This window comes from Panthera pardus, unplaced genomic scaffold (genome assembly GCF_024362965.1).
Source record: "Panthera pardus isolate Hobbes unplaced genomic scaffold, ASM2436296v1 HiC_scaffold_23, whole genome shotgun sequence".
NCBI lineage: Eukaryota > Metazoa > Chordata > Mammalia > Carnivora > Felidae > Panthera > Panthera pardus.
The window spans coordinates 1,469,665-1,489,662 of NW_026526799.1; the positions used below are offsets into that span (position 1 = coordinate 1,469,665).

The 19,998-nt window shown below is 57.1% G+C and overlaps 1 protein-coding gene and 1 long non-coding RNA gene across 3 annotated transcripts in view; one reads left to right on the forward strand and one right to left on the reverse strand.

The window, feature by feature from the left end:
* Positions 1–4,118: 4,118 nt before the first annotated feature.
* On the reverse strand, positions 4,119–7,092 carry LOC109273561 (uncharacterized). Its single transcript, XR_008416834.1, has 2 exons — positions 5,415–7,092; positions 4,119–5,195 (listed from the first exon to the last, which is right to left on the reverse strand). It is a non-coding gene; the product is annotated as an uncharacterized LOC109273561 (long non-coding RNA).
* Positions 7,093–10,745: 3,653 nt separating this feature from the next.
* The window catches only part of FAH (fumarylacetoacetate hydrolase), a 38,896-nt gene continuing 29,643 nt past the window's right edge, over positions 10,746–19,998 (forward strand). Inside the window, exons 1-7 of one of the 2 annotated variants that reach the window (XM_053888606.1) lie at positions 10,746–10,937; positions 13,562–13,672; positions 14,531–14,652; positions 15,111–15,160; positions 17,446–17,536; positions 19,174–19,271; positions 19,367–19,419. In XM_053888606.1, coding sequence (XP_053744581.1) covers positions 10,857–10,937; positions 13,562–13,672; positions 14,531–14,652; positions 15,111–15,160; positions 17,446–17,536; positions 19,174–19,271; positions 19,367–19,419 — 606 coding nt within the window. In that variant the 5' untranslated portion in view covers positions 10,746–10,856. The remainder of the gene's footprint in view (positions 10,938–13,561; positions 13,673–14,530; positions 14,653–15,110; positions 15,161–17,445; positions 17,537–19,173; positions 19,272–19,366; positions 19,420–19,998) is intronic. The other variant, XM_053888607.1, reaches the window with a different exon arrangement.

A 19,998-nucleotide genomic window follows, 5' to 3' on the forward strand; every position in this document is an offset into this window, starting at 1 on the left:
TTATTGCAGTATTATTTGTAAGAGCCAAGACACGGAAGCACCCTAAGGTCCCGTCGACCTGTGAACGGATTAAGATGTATATATATACAATGGGACGGTAGTCAGTCGTAAGAAATGAGCTCTTGCCATTTGCACAACATGGATGGACTTAGAGGTTATTTTGCGAAGTGAAATAAAGAAACACTGGGCACCTGGGTGGCTCAGTTAGTTAAGCGTCCGACTTCGGCTCAGGTCATGATTTCGTGCCCCATGTCGGGCTCTGGGCTGACAGCTCGGAGCCCGGAGCCTGCTTCGGATTCTGTGTCTCCCTCTCTCTCTGCCCCTCCCCTGCTCACACTCTAGCTCTCTCAAATGAATGAACATTAAAAAAAAAAAAAAAAAAAAAAGATAAATATTGTATGATTTCACTCACGTGGAATAAAAAATGAACAAACAAACAGACTTCAGTACAGAGAACAGACTGGTGGCTGCCAGGGGGGTCTGGGGGGTGGTCTGGCAGGTGAATACGTGAAAAGCATGAAGACGTACAAAATTCAGGTTATAAGTCACAGGGATGGAAAGTACAGCACCGGGAACGTAGTCAGTATTGTGACACCTGTATGGTGACACGTTGTAACTACACGGACCCTGATGAGCTTTTTAAATGTATGTGAGTGTCCAATCACAATGGCAAACACACCGGAAACTCACAGAATATCCTATGTCAACTATATTTCCACTTTAAAAAGAAAGGAAGATGAAGTCTTTTATGTACTAATAGATAATTTCTTTAATGTTTATTTTTGAGAGCGAGCACATCTCTCACAAGCTGTGAGATCACGACCTGAGCCAAAGTCGGACGCTTAATCGACTGAGCCACCCAGACACCCCCGCTCTAATAGATGATAAAGTGTCTTCAAAGAAAGTGAAAAGCTGAGTTACAAACTGGGAGAAATTACAGTGCAAATCAACACGAGTGGCATCAGTGAGGTGCCATTTTACATCCGTTCAACTGGCAAAGATTTAACAGTCTGACGGTATCTAGGGTTGGAGGGATCCCACGTCGTTTCTTATAAGCTGCTGGTGTCACTCAGAAGTGGGTCAGTCCTTTAGAAGATGTGTTATCTTTTAGGATTGGACTTCGCACATCCTGTAATCCAGAAATGTCAGCCCTAAGTGTGTACTGAGGGAAAACTTGCACACGGGTAACAGAAACAGAAGGCATGGTAAGCCTTAGAGATGTAGTGAGCAGAAAGGTCTCAAAATATACAGCATGCTCGCCTATAAAAAGGTGAGGAAAATACACTTCTTTTCGAGTCCTGTAGATGTGACTTACAGGAGGAGAAAGGACAGTGCTGAAGAGAAACGTAAGGATGGAATGCTTACAAGGGAGGAGGCAGGTACCGTGTGGTCAAGCCCCCAACGTTTTTGAGAAGTCCATTCAGGACACTTAACATTGGACGTAACTAAAGGCAGACCATGTGTGAACCAGTGCTGAAGGTCATGAACCAAAGATTGGAACTAACCCAGTTTTCTGTACCCAAGGTCCAAAGTGTTAAAATGTTATCTCTAAAGCTGTTTTGATGAGCACGTTGTGGAATTGAGGGTTACGTACGAAATGACATTGAATCAGCCCCAGCATTCAATTTGCAATTCACTCTTTAAAAACTTTTTTTGATGTTTACTTTTTTAGAGATGGGGGAGGGGCAGAGAGAGAGAGAGAGAGAGAGAGAGAGAGAGAGAGAGAGAGGGAGGCACAGAATCCAAAGCAGCTCCAGGTTCCCAGCCGTCAGCACAGAGCCAGACACGGGGCTGGAACTCATGAACTGCGAGATCATGACCTGAGCCGAAGTCAGACGCTTAACCCACTGAGCCACTGAGGGGCCCCTGTAATTTCGGGCTTTTTGCTTTTTTGTTTGTTTTTTGTTTTTGCCAAACTGTCACCAAAAAGCCGTTCCCACAAAGTCCTCTGGCTTCACCTTCACACCTAAATATTAAAGTCACAAATCACAAACTGTGTTGTTGTTCGGTCTTCATACCTAATTTGGGATTTCTGTACTCAAATCTAGCAAAGTGTCCTTTCCCCCAGTTTTCCCGGAACCCTAACTTTTGTACCGGGGAGTGCAGTCTTGAAACTATTCCTGTGGTCTAAGCTCGAGTCTCAGAAGACACGTTCTTCCTGATGTGAAGACGGTTTATACTGAAGTGATAATCGCTGGATGGCCCCTTTTCTCATAGGTTGCCTAGAACATCTAAGTAGATATTCTTGGGGATTTAAAGAGGGACTCCTGTAGTTGTATCTTTTCAAAGACTGGCTGGCTCCCTGGCCTTGTTTTCCGTCTTTCATTAACACACAGAACGAGAGAAATTTGGAGACTCGGCGGAATGGAGGAAAGCCAAGGATGCAGAGAGGAGACGGATAGAATCTAACCAACAAAACCTGGTAAACCATGTAGAGGGCAGCCTCCCAAAAGGCCACTGACATCTATAACATTAAAACGTGGCCCTATGAGACGTGAGAGGCCACTACTGCTGTTCCCATGGGCGTCGTAAGAGTAAAGGGATACCGTGAACAACTCTGCTTACGGTGATAACTTAGATGAAATGGACCACTTCCTTGAAAGGCATAATTACAAAAACAGGAGAAAGAACTCACCTAACAGGCCTTTATCAAAAGAAATTTAATCAGGGGCGCCTGGGTGGCTCAGTCGGTTAAGCATCTGACTTGGGCTCAGGTCACGATCTCACAGTCCATGAGTTTGAGCCCCGTGTCGTGCTCTGTGCTGACAGCTCAGAGCCTGGAGCCTGCTTTGGATTCTGTGTCTGCGTCTCTCTGCCTCTCCCCTGCTTGAGCTCTTTCTCAAAAATAAAAACATTTTTTAAAATGTTAAATACTTTTTAAAAATAAATCAAAATTGTCAATTCTTTAAAAAATAACATCCCTGGGACAAATAAGCGATTATAGCAAGGTTGCGGGGTTACGAGGATAATACACAAAAGCCAGTTGACATAATAAATGCCAACAACAAAAAATTTGAAATTAATACACCATTTTCCATTAGTGCTTGAAAAAACATGGAATACTTTAGTAAAAGTCTAACAAAATATGTACAAGATGTCTGTGAGGAAGACTACAAAATTAATGAAGAAAAATCAAAGAAGATCTAAACAACTGGAGAACTATTCCGTGTTCATTGAAGGACGACTTAGTATTGTCACTTGTTCCCGACTTGATTTATAAATTCAACCCAATCCCGACCCAACTCTCAGCCAGCTGTTTTGTGGATACTGATGAAAGTGATTCAGAAGTTGGATGGAGAGGCAAACAGCCCAGAAGAGCCAGTACGGCAAAACTATAGAACTTCTAGAAAAGAAAATCTAGATGACTTTGGGTTTGATGATTTTTTTAGATAAAACCTCAAAATCATGCTACACTGAGAAAAAATTGATAGGTTGTACTTCACCAAAGCTAAAAATTGCTCTGTAGAAGACCCCGTTAAGAGAATGAAAAGGCAAGCCACAGATGGGGAAGAAAATATTGGCAGAAGACATATCTGATATAGGACTTTTATTCAAAATATATAAATAACTCTTAAACCTTAACTCTAAGAAACAACCCAATTAAAAGATGGGCAAAATATCTGAAGAGTCGCCTCACCAAAGAAGATCTACCGACGATAAGTAAGCAAATGAAGAGGCGCTCAATGTCCTAAGTCACTGGGGAAACGCACATTGACAGTGAGATACCACCACGTGCCTACGTACGCAGAGACCAGCCCAAATCAGAACACCACAAATGCTACGGACGGTGTGCAGCAACAGAAACTCTCGTTCATTTCTGCTGGGGATGCAACACGGCACTGACACGGTGAAAGACAGTTTGACAGGGGCACCTGGCTGGCTGGCTCAGTGAATGGAGCGTGTGACCCTTGATCTCTCGGGGTTGTGGGTTCGAGCCCCACGCTGAGTGTTGCTAAAAATAAAATCTTAACAACAACAACAAAAAGACAGTTGGACAGTTTCTTAAAAGACAGTTTGGGGGCTTCTAAAGAGAGTCTTAACCCTACAAGCCAGCGATTGCACTCCTAGGTTTTTGTCCACATGACTTAAAAAGTGTGTTCACACGAAACCCGTACACGAATGTTTCAGTAGCTTTATTCATAACTGCCCCAAATTGGAAGCAACCCAGATGTCGTTCAGTAGGTGAATGGATCGACACCGTGGGACGACATTCAGCGGTTACAAGAAGTGAGCTACGAAGGCACAAAGACACAGAGGTACCTTCACTGTAAATTGGGAAGTTGGAAGAAGCCGGTCTAAAAAGACGGCAACCGTATGACCTTCTGGAAAAGACAGAATTACAGCGACAGTACACAGAGTGGTGGTTATGGGTGCGGGTGGAGCACGGGAGGGTGAATCGTGGCAGCACTGATTTGTAGGGCGGTGAACCTCCTCCGTCTGGATGATACCGTAACGGTGGATCAATGACACGGATTTGTCCACACTCACAACCGCACAACACAGAGTGCAGAACCATGACGTAAATCACGGGCTTCGGTTGACGATGATGGGTCAATACTGGTTCAGCGGCTGTAACAAATGCAGACGAGTTGGTCGCTCGCTGATCACGCTTCAGATGCTCCGGTGGCTCCGATGGGATAGCACACATTCTAGAACACCTCCATCGCTGCGGGACATACCGTTAGACATGGATGGTCTGGCCCAGTGATGGCATCCTGGGCTGCTCTGGGCTCCTCGGTGCACAAGCAGGAGGAGAGCCCCGAGGAGGCCCGCGCCCCTCAAAAGAGAGCCCAGCCACGGTGCACGTGAGGCTTCGGGACCCCCCTGGCCTGTCGGGCACAGAGGGATGCGGGAGGGGATCCGAGGCCAGGGAGGCAGGTGGCAGAGTGGCAGGAGAGCTCCTGATCCCGAAACCCGAGGGGAGAGAAAGTGGCCTGACCTTGAGGCTTTGGTCCTGGGGACTCTGAGAAGAGGGGCGGGGGTGTTTGCGAGCAGCCCTGTGGACCGAGGGGAGCCGGGCTCGGGGAGAGCTCCGTGTGCTGCAGCGTCTCAGCAGGTCAGCGGGCAGTGCTGGCCCTCTGCCCACCCTGCCGCCAGTGTCTGTGGGACTTCCGTCCGGCTTCAGTCCCCAGGGGGCTGCGAGGCACCGTGCCATCACAACAGGGATCCGGTAGAACCTGAGACCCTGCGGCGGCCTGAAGACAGACGGAGACAGAGGAGGGCAGGAAGGAGACTCTTGGGGCGGCACAACCCCCCCCCCCCCACCCCACCCAGCGCCGGCTGGGCTGGGTCACCTGGCTCTGCGCCCGCCCGCCGGGGACCCGAGAGAAGAGGGGGCTGTGATAACGGCTACGCTCTTGGATAGAGCAAGGGCCTCCTCTCCTGAAGGCTCGGGTCCAAAGTTTCTCACCCACCTTGTACGGAGGACACCTTGCGCTTGGCGCGTGCCTCTACGTTCTGTCCTCAGAGGAGCGTATGTCCTATGCCAACCCGAGTGAAATTGTCCCCTCAAAGGAGCTCCCCATCCAAGGCACCTTGGGAACCTGACTCCAGCAATTCAAGGGGCAGTGACATTTGCAGGGTGGGTGGAAGGACCCGGATGGGACTCCTGCGTGCTGCGGGGACGCCCCCCCCGCCCGGTGTCATCCCGGTGGGGGCAGCGTCCGCCTCCTGCCCATCAGGGAGCCGGCAGCCGCACCAGATTCAAGCCCCTTCCCGCTGCTCTCGCAAACCACACGGGGGAGAGGCCTCCTGTCTGCGGAGGCTGGCGGGGTGGCCTCGCCTCCGAGGGAGGCCCCGAGTTTGGCGCCACAGAGGCTCACGCGGGCCCTGGCCGCGGAGGGGCTGAAGCTGGCGTCCACACCCTCCGGCCCGGGGTCCCCCTCCGACAGCGGTGCTGGAGAAGGGAAACGGCGTGCCAGCACGGGAACCGCCTCGGCCACTCAGATGGTGGCAAAGGAACCTCTCTGGCCACGCGGAGAAGCGCTCCGGGGCAACATACAGGGAAAGAGGGAAGACTTGGCTTCTGTTTGAAGTTCACAAAGATGGAAAAGGGACGGACGTGCAAATGGCACGAGCAAACCGCAAGGGCGTGTGAGGACTGGGGCGGCGGCCCCTCCTCCCGATTCTTGTCTGTGGTCCTCGGAACGTCCGTCCGTGCTCATCAGCACGCCCTCCTCCTCGAGAGGGAGAGAGGAAAGAAAATACAGGGAATCTGCAAGTTACTTAGAATGGTTTCTTCCGAACGGAGAGCGGCCTTGGCCTCTGGAGGCGCGAGACAGAATTAGTGGGTTGGCGAGTCTATTTTAAAACAGGAAACCTTCACCCCCCTCACGGCTCTCATGCCTTCGCCCCTTCCCACACACACCTCTGCCCCACGCCCTTCCCCCAAAGGTCTGGGGTTTTCTCTTCTCATGGCTCTACTGTGTAGGTCTCCGTCAGCCCGTGTGTGTGCGTGCATGCGTGTGTGTGTGTGTGTGTGTGTGTGTGTGTGTGTGTGTGGTGTCTGGAGAGAAGGTGCTGAGCTGCCAGGGCCCCCCCAGGCCCGGCAGGTGTGGGGCTCGTCGGGTATCGAATCGCCTTCCGCGGACGCTTTACAGTAAGCAGTGACTTCCGTGTTACGGAGCACCGATTCTGAGCCCGCCGTCGGGCTGGGTGTGGACGGGGCCGCGCACAGGACGACAGTCCGGTCCTGCGGACAGAGCGCAGGGCCAGCCCAGGCACGCGGCGCCCTGCCCTGCAGCCCCAGCACCCCGGAACCGGCCAGGGCCCAGAACCCAGCTGGAACTGTCCCCTCCTTTCCCCTCCCTGGAACCTACCTGGGGGTGACAGCCAGGAGGCCGGGCAAGGCCGAGCCCCTGACACCTCGGGGCCTCGTCTGCTTCGGACCCTCCTGTCCCGGGATCCCCTCCCTCCGAGAGCAGGACAGCCTCCCTGGCTCTGTGCTCACTGCGCCATTCTCCAGGGAGCCCCGAGGACGCCTTGTGACATCACCCCCGCTGCTGACTCACAGCCCCTCTCAGCTGTGTCCCTTGAGTGGTTACAGCAGACACTGCCTGACTCTGCCCTAACACACTCTGCCTTCCGCCTTCCTCTTCTGTTCCCCTCCCTCTCCCTCCCCTCCCTCTTCCTTCTCCTCTTCCTCCCCACTCCCTTCCCCTCCCCCTCCTCTCCCCCTCCTCCTCCTCCCCCACCCGCTCCTCCTCTTTGCTTCCATCAGTCACTCACGGTTTTAATACTCTGCCCTAACTGCACGTTATTTGGTCCACACTTTACCACAGACCTTGTTGAAAAGGCAGAGCTGTCTCAGAGGTGATGACCCGGCAGGGGGGCCGGGAGGATGCGACGCGGGACTGGCTGTGGACAGACACGGGCTTTGAACCATGAAGATCACTGAGGCTGATCCAGAGAGGAGCACAGACCAGAGGAGAAGCTGGCCGAGACCCTGCAGGCAGAGGGGTCGCGACTTATTTACAGGCCTTTCTGCTTGTTTGTCATTATTATTCATTAAAAAATGTTTTGCAGGGACACTTAGGTGGCTTATTCGGTTAGGCATCTATGCTTGGTTTCGGCTCAGGTCATGATCTCAGGGCTCGTGAGTTCTAGCCCCATGTTGGGCTCTATGCTGACAGCACGGAGCCTGTTTGGGATTCTGTCTTGTTCTCTCTTTCTACCTCCCTCTCTGTCTCTCTCAAAATAAAGAAAAATAAAAACTTTAAAAAATGTTTTTGAAGGAAAAGGGCTATTTTTACAAACCTTGGGATGAATCTACAACTTTTTTTTTAACGTTTATCTATTATCAAGAGACAGAGATAGAGCATGAGCATGGGAGGGGTAGAGAGAGAGAGGGAGACACAGAATCCGAAGCAGGCTCCAGGCTCCGAGCTGTCGGCACAGAGCCCGATGCGGGGCTCCAACTCACGAACCTCGAGATCATGACCTGAGCCAAAGTCAGATGCCCAACCGACTGAGCCACCCAGGTGCCCCAGCCTTTTTTTTTTTTAAAGTAGGCTCCACGTGGCACCCAATACAGGGCTTGAACTCACAACCCTCAGATCAAGACCTGAGCTGAGATCAAGAGTCAGACGCTTAACCGACTGAGCCACCCGGGGGCCCCTGGTTCTACAACCTTTCAATGTTCTCCACGAGTAATTCCTAGGATTTTGGCCTAAATTTGTTTTCAAGTGTATTTTCAGTCAGCTGTACCTGTGTAGCCATTAATTCGTTAACATTTCCCCCCAATAATGGACACACAACATTGGGTCCCTTCAAGGTGTGCAATGTGGTGACTGATACGGTAGTAAGTTGCAAAATGATTACCACCATAGCGTTTAGCTACCCCATCCATCCGGCCACATCGCTACCGTGTTCTTTATGGTGAGGACGCCTGAGGTCTATCCTAGCAACAGTCAAGTGGATGAGAGCAGTATTATTAGCTGTAACCACCATGCTGTACCTTAGACCTTCAAACTTGTCAATTTTCTGAAATGAATTTTTTTTTTTAATTTTTTTTTTCAACGTCTTTAATTTATTTTTGGGACAGAGAGAGACAGAGCATGAACGGGGGAGGGTCAGAGAGAGAGGGAGACACGGAATCCGAAACAGGCTCCAGGCTCCGAGCCATCAGCCCAGAGCCTGACGCGGGGCTCGAACTCACGGACCGCGAGATCGTGACCTGGCTGAAGTCGGACGCTTAACCGACTGCGCCACCCAGGCGCCCCTCTGAAATGAATTTTTAATTGTAGCTGACATACCGCACTAGTTTCGGACGCACAACATAGCGACTCAACACCGCATATAAATACATTGTGAAGTGCTCACCAAGGTAAGTGGCATCGCCATCTGTCACCGTATGAAGTTACTCCAATATCATTGGCTATGTTCCGCGCGGTGTACTTTCTCATCCCGGTGACTTCTTCACTGTGTAACTGGAAGTTTTTACCTCTTCGTCCCCTCCTCTCTCTATGTGATCTCATCTCCCATCTCACCCCCCTCTCGGGCCACGGGTTTGTGCTCTGTGTTTATGAGTCTGCTTCTGTTTGGTTTGTTAGGCTTTTTAGATGCCACGCACGTGAAATCATACAGCGTTTGTCTGTCTCTGTCTGACTCACTTCGCTTAGCGAAATGCCCTCTAGGTCCCTCCGTGTGCTCGTAAAGGGCAGGATCTCGTTCTTTTGTATGGCTGATATTGCACATTGTGTGTGTGTGGGTGTGTGCGCGCACCACGTCTTTATCCATTCATCTGTGGATGGACACTTGGATCGGTTCTGCATCTTGGCTGTTGTAAATAATGCCATAAACATAGGGGCGCGTGTGTCTTTTTCGTATTAATTCATTAGCTTTCCACTCTAATGTAAGAATTCCAAAGCAAATCAACCCAAAGTCTGTGTCTCCGGTATTGGTTTCTGTATTGATAAGTGTTGCACAGCCTATACTTTCATAAGTTTAACTTTTTTAAAGTTCATTTATTTTTGAGAGAGCGCGCACAGGTGCTCCTGCGCAAGTGGGGGAGGGGCAGAGAGAGGGAGACCCAGAATTCCAAGCAGGTTCCGGCCCCTCCCCCAATCATGTCCTGAGCTGAACTCAGTCCCTCAACCCACTGAGCCACAGGTTTCTAAGAAATTTGCATCTATATTATAAACTTATTTTTAATCAGTGATGACCGCTTTTATAGTTGTGTTCCCTCCTTTTTTGTTTGTCTCCTTCATAAAGGGAAGCAGAACTCAGAAACCGAGGAATGCTGACGTTCCGGCTGGGTGGGAAAATACCGGGTTGATCACCACGTGTGTGCCAGGCATCCCCTGACTGCCATGGAAATGTCGGAAGAGGCATGATTCTTACCCCTGTTTTGCAGATGAGCCAACTGAGGCCAGAGCTGAACCTGCTGCAGGCTGAACAGAGCCAGAGGCGGGCCTCAAGTCTCCCTGCACTCAGCTGTGCGCTGCCCCCTGCACTGGAGGGGTCCCGGTGCACCCCCACTCCGTCCCCCTCTCTGCGCGCTCTCTCCAGCGCGGTGCGCGCGGGGGTCCCTGTGCGCCGGGCACGAGCGCGCACGGGCCCTCACCCCGCAGAGCCCTGCACGGGCAGGGGCGGCGGGCGTCCACGCGGCCGTGGCAGACGAGTGTGAGTAACTTGCCCGAGGTCAGACGGCTGGTCACGGCGTCTGAAAGTCGGAACGTGAAGTGTGCAGGTGAGCTGCGCTCTTAGACGTAGTTCTCGTCGTTGTGAGTCTTGGGGAGGCGCGCCTGACCCTGTGGCCCACAGGGTGGACGTGTCACCGCCGACGGGTCACAGGGCTCTGGCCGGACTCCCCGAGCCCGCGGGCCCTCCGGGGGGGTCCGGGGGGGGACGTAGGGCTGGGGTCTCTAGGCAGGGACCCAAGTCTCCGGGGCGGGGCTCTGCGGAGGGGCGGGGCTGGGGAGGGCGGGAGCCGGGGCAGGGGCGGAGGGGCGGAAGAGCGCGCTGCGGGTCCCCGCGGCTTCTCCCTGACCTCTCGGGCTGGGGGCAGGGGGCAGGGGGCGGAGCCTGGGTGGGGGTAGGGCTGAGGGCGGAGCCAGGAGCGGGGCCGGGGGTGGAGCAACGGGGGCGGAACTGGGGGGGTGGTGTGGGGGTGGGGCCGCGGAGCTGAGCCTCACACGGTGCGGGAGGGGGGCGGAGCCTCGGAGGCGGAGGCGGGGTGGAACGATGGGGGCGGAGCGTCGGGGGCGAGCCTCGGAGGGGTGGGGGTGGAGCCAGGGGTGGGGCCGCGGGGGCGGAGCCAGGGACGGAGCCCTGGGGTCTGGCGCTGGGCCACGCGGGGCGCGATCCGGCCGGACCCAGCCGAGTGCAGCTCGCCGCCTTGCTCCCTGCTGGCCAGCATGTCCTTCGTCCCTGTGGCCGAGGATTCTGACTTCCCCATCCAAAACCTGCCCTACGGCGTCTTTTCCACCCCAGACAACGTGAGCTGCTGCACTTGGCTTCCGGGCGGGGGCCGGAGGGTGCCTACTCCGCCGGGACCCGCGCGCCAAGCCCCGGCCACCAGTGGCCGGCAGCGCCGACCGGGCGGGACGCCGGCCAGTCGTCCTCTTCCGGACGCGCTCCGCGGAGCCCTCCCCCTCCCCGGGGTCACTGGGGCCCGCGGTTCCCCTGCTGAGCGCGCCCCGCGGAGGCTCCCGGGTCACTGGTGTAGGAGAAGTGAGATAGAGGCGGGGGGGTGGGGGGGGAGGCTTTTGGGCTGTCTCTTGAGGAGCAGTGGTGCCGAGGGTATGTGGGTCCGAGCCCCACTTTCTAGATGTGCGCGTTGTTGGACCTGGCGGCCGCGGTTTCTGCAGATTTGTGTGAGGATTAAATGCGAATTGAAACAGAGCATACGACTGTCGTTCCCAGGCGGGCAGATCAAGTTCGATTGTTGTTACCCAGGGGTCATCCTGCTTCCTCCAGAGTTCCTGGGGTTTGTTTCCTGCCCCCAGGGCACCGCGTTAGGGCCCTAGCTCCCCCCGCAGGTTAACCGGGCGCTAGAGGGTGAGCTGGCCCGCGGCCTTTGGGATCTGGGATGTTGGGGGACTTTGCCTCCGGCTGGAAGTCTTTGGGCTGTGGGGTGGCCTCGCCGGCATTCCCCGGCTGGTCAGAAGAAGCCTTTTGGAGACAGGAGCTTTCGCTTAGTAAGTGTAGTCTGACCGGCAGAAAGAAATCTTTGAAAACTGGGCGTTCATCAGCAAATATTTAAGGTCCCTGGGTGGGGGAAAGCAGGTTCCCTTGGATTTATTCATGGTATTTGTGGCTCGCATTTCCGCTCCCAACCTTAAAGGTCAGCTCCTGATTCGCTCTGTAAACCGTAGACCCCGAGTCTGCTTGCCCCCACCAGTGTTCAAGAAATAATTGCAAAATGCAGCCGCTGGCGGTCCACCCCTTCCCCCACAGCTGATCTTTGACCCCCAGGGGCCGCCCTCCTGTGGCCCTGCCTGCAGCAGGCCGGTCCTCAAGAGCCAGTGTGGTTTCACAAGGGCCAGGGCTGACTAAATGTCGCAAGAACACAAAGTTAACACTTGGTTCCCTGGAGGGACCCGAATACGGTGAGGCAGGTTAAACCTTGACCCGTGTTAGCCAGCCACGCTCTGCTCTCCGCACAGCGCTGACACTTTGCCCTCCGCATGCACCCTTGCCTTTCCTGGGAGTACAAAACAGTTAGAGACACTTGCCAGAGGCAGGATAGGTGCTTTGACTTGCCTTCCCAGAGGGCTCTAGAATTCATGTCCCTTGAACCCCAGGCCCTTGCTGCTGGCACATTAGAATGTGCAGGGACAGCCCCTAAGGACGCCCGGGAGACAGAGCCCCTTCCCATGGCCCTCTGGAAAGAGCACTGTCCCTCTGGCATTCTAGAAGGTTCAGGGCGTTCGAGTGGGAACAGGCCCAGTCTGAAGCCATCTCTGCCCACGTTGCACATTCCAGGGGTCGTGCCGGCCTCGCCAGGCTGGCGTGATTGCCAAGGCACACGCCAGCGGCCAGCTCTTCGAGATTCGGGCCGAAGAGCAGTGAATTAATCTAGTCATGTTTTGTTCGTTCTTATATTCGGTAAATGCTTCAGAACCCCAACTCCGGGCCAGATGCTGGGCTGGGGGTTGGGCATCAAAGGCACACCAGACACCTCCCATGGCAAGGTGCTTGTGGATTGGTGAAACGGAAGAGGCTCTCTCTGTGAAGACAGGGATGGTGGCTTCTGGGATGTGGGCACCCAAGTAGTCTGGAGCCGGTGGCCAGGTTGTTCAAGTCCCTGCAGTCCGGCTGTGCCTCTGCTCTCTCCAGCCACACCGGCTACTTTTTGGTCTCTGGAACATTCTAAGAGCATTTTTCTGCCTCAGGACCTTAGCACGTATTGTTTCTTCTGTCTCACCCGAGGAGCCCCCTGCTGCCCTCCAGCCACACCTATTATGTCACTGATCCCTATGCTGTTTTTGCTTCTGGACAGCTGGCACCAGTCCCGCCTCTGTCCCCCATGCTTTGACAGCCTTAGTGTCCTGCTGGTGTGGAGTAGAGGCTTCATAAATGTTTTCGCCTGAATGAATCCCTGTCTGAGCCATAACGGGGCTCGTCATCCAAGCCCCCGGGCCTCAGCCCTGTGCACGGGGCGCTCTCTGCTCTGCTGCACAAAGAAAATCCCCGAGGGCAGGTTGAGGTTAATCCTGGGGGATAACCCAGCTGCCGGGTGAGGTGGTGAGTCCTCCTCACCAGAGGCATTTACCCAGTGCCTGAGGAACTTCGCTGGAGACTTGGTCGCGATGAGGGACTTGGACTAGGCCGCCTGCTCCTTTCCCACTCCCAGGGTGTTTGATTTATGTCCCGTTCAGTGAACAGGACGCTTTCCTTGTCCTGTAAGGAGAGAGGATTCCAGATGCTGCCTGGGCAGAGATCTCGGGGCAACCTCAGTCCCCTGGGACACGGAGGGGCTTGGGTGCCGTGCTAGGATCCAGTCCTCCGTCCCATCCGGAGGGGGACCCACGGGCTCTTAACTGGACAGATTTTTCGGGTAAAGCAGCGTGTCTGGCCGAGGCTTTCCCCGGCGCTGACCATGCCGTCTCCCTCCCAGCCGAGACCGAGGATCGGCGTGGCCATTGGCGACCAGATCCTGGACCTTAGCGTCATTAAGCACCTCTTCACCGGGCCTGTCCTCTCCAAACACCAGGATGTCTTTGATCAGGTAGGACGCTGGGGCACGGCTTGTCCGAGATCTCAGGGCATTTGTGAAAACGCCACCAGGAGAATCTCTTTCCCTTCCGTTTCGGGGAAGAGATCGTGCCTTCGGAGGCGCCGGGGACGGCTCTGGTCAGCACCTCGGTGCAGAGAGTGCTGGGTCCGCGGCGCTGGGCCTGTCGCGGGCATCTCTGGGCTGGGGCTCCCGGTAACCGTGTGAGCCTCTGCCTGTCCGCGGCCGGTGCTGACCCTGTGGGTCTGGAGACGTCGCCAGGGAGGAACGGACGGCTGGAATGGACAGACGCCTTCTGTGCGGCCCCCGGAGTGCACGTACCCGTGGGATGGACGTGACTTTACGTCCCTGTAGGTGGTCCGGGCCCTGATGTGCACCCCCCGTTCTGGTGTAGGAAGGAGGATGGTGTGTGTTGAGCGTGTGCTCCGCCCACAGCCCCCGTCCAGTCCTCACGACGGCCCAGCACACGGAACCGGATCCCCATTAGATGGGTGGGGGTCTCCTCTGCGTGAGGCACGATTCTCCCTCGTCACCTGGCTACGGCATCCCAGCCCTTAGGTTGCACGGTGCCTCCCTGGCTGAGAAACCCCCTCAGGACACGGGTGGAGGGTCCGTGTGGACTGTTCCCACAGGCGGTCCTGACCGGGCAGCCCCCCCAGATAGCAGCTCCCAGGCTTTGTGGCCCGTGTGCAAACCCGCGGGGGCATGACGCCCCGTCGGGGGAGGTGACGCTCGCCCCGGCTGGAAGGGCCGCTGGCAGAGCTGAGAACAAGGCCCCGGGCCTGAGGATGCTGGAGGTGGCCGTGGGCCCCGGCTGTCCCCGTGTGACCTCCTCTCTCTGCTCTGGCATAGCCGGCTCTCAATAGCTTCATGGGCCTCGGCCAGGCCGCCTGGAGGGAGGCGAGAGAGTCCTTGCGGAATCTGCTGTCCACCAGCTGTGCCAGGCTCCGAGACGACACGGACCTTCGGAGACGGTGAGGGACACTCGGACACTGGCGGGTGGGGAGGAGGGGACGGTGTGGCGGCCGGGGCCGTTCTGAGGCAGCCTCCCCCAGCCCCTGCCTGGGCTGCGGGTCAGGGTGGCAGGGCTCTGGGCCGACCGGGATGACCCCTGTGTCCGGACTAGAGGGTCCCGGCCAGCTCGGGAGCTGCCCCCCTCCCTCACTCAGCCATCCCCCCTCAGCACCTTCCGTGGCCTTGTCTGTCTGCCTTCCAGAGAAGGGGTAATTTAGCCCATTTTATGGAGGGGAAAATGGGAGCCATGAGGAGGCCCCTTGGCTTTGGAGCGGACGGCCTGCCCAGCGTGGCCCCGGGCCAGCCTGGGGGTTGCTCGCTGGAGACTGTGAGCTGGGTTCCAGGGCTGGTTTGGGCGGCCAGAGCAGGGACCCCCTCTGTGCTTACCTGGCCCTGGGCCCCCGGTTCTGTACTGCAGGGCGTTCACGGCCCAGGCTTCTGCTGCGATGCACCTGCCAGCCGCCATAGGTGAGTGGGGTCCCTGCACCCGGAGCAGCTCTGTGGCCCACGGTGGCTGGCTGGTGCCCTGGCCGCTGCTGCGTGGTGGGGGAGGGGTCACGGACGCAGGCCGGGATGGAGGCCGGAGCCCTGGCTGGGTGGGCGCCGGCTGCTGGCCTTTACAGTTGCCCACAGGCTCCCTCCCCGGCACATCACCCCCGTCCGTCCCTGAGGCTGTGGAAAGTGCTCCCACCTCACCTGTGAGTCCAGGGCCCTGGAGCGTGCCGGTTTGAGCCCCTGGCAGGGAGTGTGGCCGCAGAGCGCCCCAGTTGCAATCAGACAGCAGGAGTGGGGCAGACTCTCTCAGCTGAATCACAGGGAGGTCTCCACCCTCGCCTCCCAGCCCTGGGCGGCCGGCCTGCCGGGATTGCCTGGGCATCTGTGTGCCCAGAGGCTTCCGGAACACCGCGTCTGCCTCGATTGTTTCTGTGGCCTCCGGAAGCCTTCCTGGTGGAGAACGTCCTTCCAAAAGACAGACGCACAGTGGGTCGGGACTCACCCCCTCCCCCGGGGGGTTGAGGGTTCAAAACAGCTGAAGTGTGCAGGGCACAGAGCTCAGGTCAGAGTCCACGTGTGGGGAGAACCCCCCCCCACCTGCTCAGCCACGGCTCTGGGACCGGGTCCCACCTCCTTCCTGCCGCTGCTCTATCCTTTCCCTGGGCTCTTGCTCTGAGCAGCTTATCAGAGGCAAGATGCACACACAGGGTACACACCCCCCCCCCCCCCCCCGCCCCGGCCCCGTAAGGTCGCGGTCTGGAGGGTTCAGTCCACGTGTGCCCTGGCGCAGCCCCCTCCCCCTCCGTCCAGTCTGCAGTCCGTCCGTCTCCAGTCTTTCCTACAGGTTCCGTGGGGATGCAGTCACACTGCACGCAAGCCCTGTGTATGCACTGCGACCGGCATTTCCTCCCCGTTTCCGCTGTGCTTGCCCTGGTGTTTGTTTGCTTGTTTATTTATTTATTTTTACACTTAGTTATTTTTTGAGAGACATAGACAAACAGCACGAGTTGGGGAGGGGCAGAGAGAGAGAGAGGGAGACACAGAATCCGAAGCCGCTCCAGGCTCCGAGCCGTCAGCACAGAGCCCGACGCGGGGCTTGAACTCACGAACCGCGAGATCACGACCCGAGCCAGAGTCGGACGCTCAACCGACCGAGCCCCCAGGCACCCCCGGCATCCCAACGATTTGTAACTGTCCAGTTGAGAACCGCGTGGCCCCCGAAACTCGCTGCAGGAGCCTCTGGGCCCCCCCCCCCCCCCCCCCCCCGTCACGACCCGGCTGACACCTCCCTTTCCAGCCCCTTTTAAGTGATCGTGATACAGACTTACGCAGACGTGCTGAAAACAAACACACAAGAGGCAGAGACTGTAAAATTCGTGTTTTTAATTGGTGGTGTGGGCTCTGCGCTGGGCTCCTCCCAGGGAGGTGGGGTCTTACTGCAAAATGCAACGCTGTATTCTAAAGTAAATGCTGTATTCTAAAGTAAATGCAGACGCGATTTCCTCCTCCCCTCTCTCCCTCCTCCTCCCCTCCTCCTTCTCCCTCCTCCCCTCCTCCTCCTTCCTCCCCCTCCTACTTCCCTCTCCTATCTCCTCTCCCTCATCACCCTTCCCCCTCCGCCTCCTCCCCTCCCTCCCCCTCCTCCCTCCCCCTCTTCCCTCCCCGTCCTCCCTCCCCCTCTTCCCTCCCCCTCCTCCCTCCCTCTCTTCCCTCCCCCTCCTCCCTCCTCCTCCCTCCCCCCTCCCCCGTCATCTCCCTTCCCCCTCCCCCACCTCCCCTTCCTCCTCCATCGCCATCTCCTCCCTCCTCCCTTCCCTGTGCTCCTCCTCCTCTTCTCCCTCATTCTTCCTCCTCCTCTTCTTCCTCCAGAGGAGGGAGTGATCCCCCAGGGGAGAGTGGGGGGAGGGGCCTCAAAATGTTGCCAGGGATTCGGACACAGGCCAGGGGAGGGGAGAGGCTGTGCAAGCAGCAGGCCCAGGTCAAGCGAAGGCCAGTGAGCGGAGTCCTGGGCTGGGGGCGGTGACACTGGAAGTCTGTCCCCCTTCACCGGAGGGGTGTCCGTTGTCTGCGCCCGACGGTCTTGGCTCCTTGTTCCTTATTTGTTTCTCCGAGGGCAGTTCTGGAAACAAATTGAGGATGAGGCTTGGATGTGCCCTGACTGAGCTGCTGGGGAGCACCCACGGGGCGGGGGCGCGGAGAGGCCCCTCCCTGTCCCGGGCATCTGGCCACCACGGGTGCCCACTGTGTCTCCCCTGCAGGTGACTACACGGACTTCTACTCCTCCCGCCAGCACGCCACCAACGTGGGGATCATGTTCCGGGGCGGCGAGAACGCGCTCATGCCAAACTGGTACGTCGGGCCCGAGTGCGAGAAGCGCGTTCTCCCCGGAGCTAACGAGCCCCTCACGGGGCGGAGAGACGGGGGGGCCCCGCCGCGCCTGTGGATCAGAAGTCAGTGCCCCAGGCCCCTTGGTGTGGGGAGCACAGGTGGGAGTTCTGTCCCCCAGTGTGTGAGGTCCTTCCGTGCTTCTTGGCCAGTGCTGGTTCTGTGGGCACACTCGAGGCCTGGCCTCTGCACCCGGGACCCCCGCCGCGTGGGAGTGTCTCTCGTGTGGTCGGCCCACGGCGAGAGTCACACAGGTGCTCGCGGGATCCCCGAGGCTCTGATGGCCAGCCCGAGGGCACGGGAGGGAGCACGGGCTCGGAGAAGCCCTGAGGGGACCAGCGGCGGCTCCAACCCCCCAGGTCAAGGGCACGCCCCACGGGGAACCCAGAGCTGAGATCCTTGCCCCTTTGTTCTGTGCTGTCCTCCGGAGGTGGCGGTGACTGAAGACACAGTGGCAGGCACGCACCCTGGGTCAGCAGGCAGGGAGGGCAATGTGTGTCAGAATCAAGGTGAGGAAGGAAGAAGGAAAGAGACAGCAGGTTAACGACCCAGAGAGGTTAAGCAGCAAGGCCAGGGTCGCGGAGCAAGGCGGTGAGTCTGGGACTGCAGGTGCGCAGGGAGGGGAGACTCCGGCGGGAGCCGTGGGCCACTGCCGCCGCAGGGGAGAGCAGAGGGGCCTGTTGAAGTGTGGCGCGAGGGGGCCCCGGGCCTCCTGTTGCCGCATGTGCGTGTCCTTCGTAACACAGGATGCGCGTACGTCTTGTGATCGGCCCAGGCCCCAGCCCTGACCCCCTTCTCTCGGGGCAGCACGCTGCTCTGTCTTCCATAGTCTTTCATAGACATTCCAGCACTCCCCCCGCCGGCTTTTCCGGGCGGTCACTGCTCTTTCATTAATTTGGAAGAATGTTTCACGTTTAATAGAAATTAGCCCTTCGCCGTGTCGTGCGCTGTGTTTTCTCCCGACGTGGCGTCTTTCTCCTGTGCTTTGTCAGTACGGCACTTCGACATTTTTATAAAGCCAGACACGTGTATTGTTTTTATAAAATTTTTATTTTGGAGAGCGTGCATGCGTGTGAGAGCAGAGAGGGGCAGAGAGAGAGAGACAGAGGGAGAGAACCGTAAGTAGGCTCCACACTCAGAGTGGAGCCCGATGTGGGGCTTGATCCCATGACCCTGGGACCCGGGCTTGAGCTGAAATCAAGAGTTGGAACGCTTAACCGACTGAGCCCCCGGGAGCCCTGTTTCCTCCCATGTTAATGCTGAGCGGTGTTCGTGGTACGGACACTTAGTTCCTTTTGAGTTTTGTTTGTTTTTTAAGCTTATTTGTTCTGAGACCGAGAGTGAGCAGGGGAGGGGCAGAGGGAGAGGGAGAGAGAGAGAATCCCAAGCAGGCTCCCTGCTGTCAGCACAGAGCCCATTGCGCGGCCTGGACTCGGGAACCGTGAGATCGTGACCTGAGCCGAAACCAGGCGTCAGATGCCGAACCCGCCGCGCCACCCAGGCGCCCCGCGGGTTTCGACTGCTTTTTGTTTTTAGCTTGCAAACTGTAGAAGTGTCCTTGACCGCGTGTCACGGTAACCTCCTTCCGCCGTCTTCCGCAGGCTGCACTTGCCAGTGGGTTACCACGGCCGTGCTTCCTCCGTCGTGGTATCAGGCACGCCGATCCGAAGGCCCACGGGGCAGATGAGACCCGACGACGGTAAGTGACCCTCACGGGTCCCCGCTCTGTGTCCCCACACGGCGGGTCCCGTGGCCCAGCACGTACAACAGCCCCTCTCTTCTGGTGTCTTGCAGCTAAGCCCCCCGTCTTTGGCCCCTGCAAGCTCCTGGATATGGAGCTGGAGATGGTGAGCGGGGTGCTTCCCGGGCGCGGCCTGTGCCCGGCGTTGGGGCGGGAGTGCTCCCGGGGAGGGCCCTCCACCCTCCACAAGCTCTGTGTCTGCGAACTCTCCTACTTTCTAAAAGCGAACCGGTAACTTCCAGACCAGTACTCGCGGGGCCCGCAGGGGTCACTTGGGACCCACGCGGAGCGGGAAGGAGTTCGAGGCCCCATGGTGTGTTCCCTGCGGGGGCTGGACGGGGCCACGCTCTGCCTTCTGCCCAGCTCCTGCTGTATGCGGGTGGCGTTCTCACCACGTAAGGCCACGCTGTTTTGCATCTTTGTGCTTTTTTGGGGTGCTTTTGCTGTTTAAAACCCCCCTCGGGTGCAGTGCTCGCGTCAGTGAGCACAGAGACAGCATGTGCGGGCGCTCAGCGCTCGTGTTAGTGAGTCAGCGGGAGACGTTCGACGGGGTGACCTCACACAGAGACACACGCAAGGCGAGGTGAGATACGGACCGGTTGCCGTGAGTGCGACCGGAGGCCCGGCATTTTCCACGGGAGCGGTGGGTCTGCACCTGCTCACGCAGTGTGAGTGTGGACTTCGC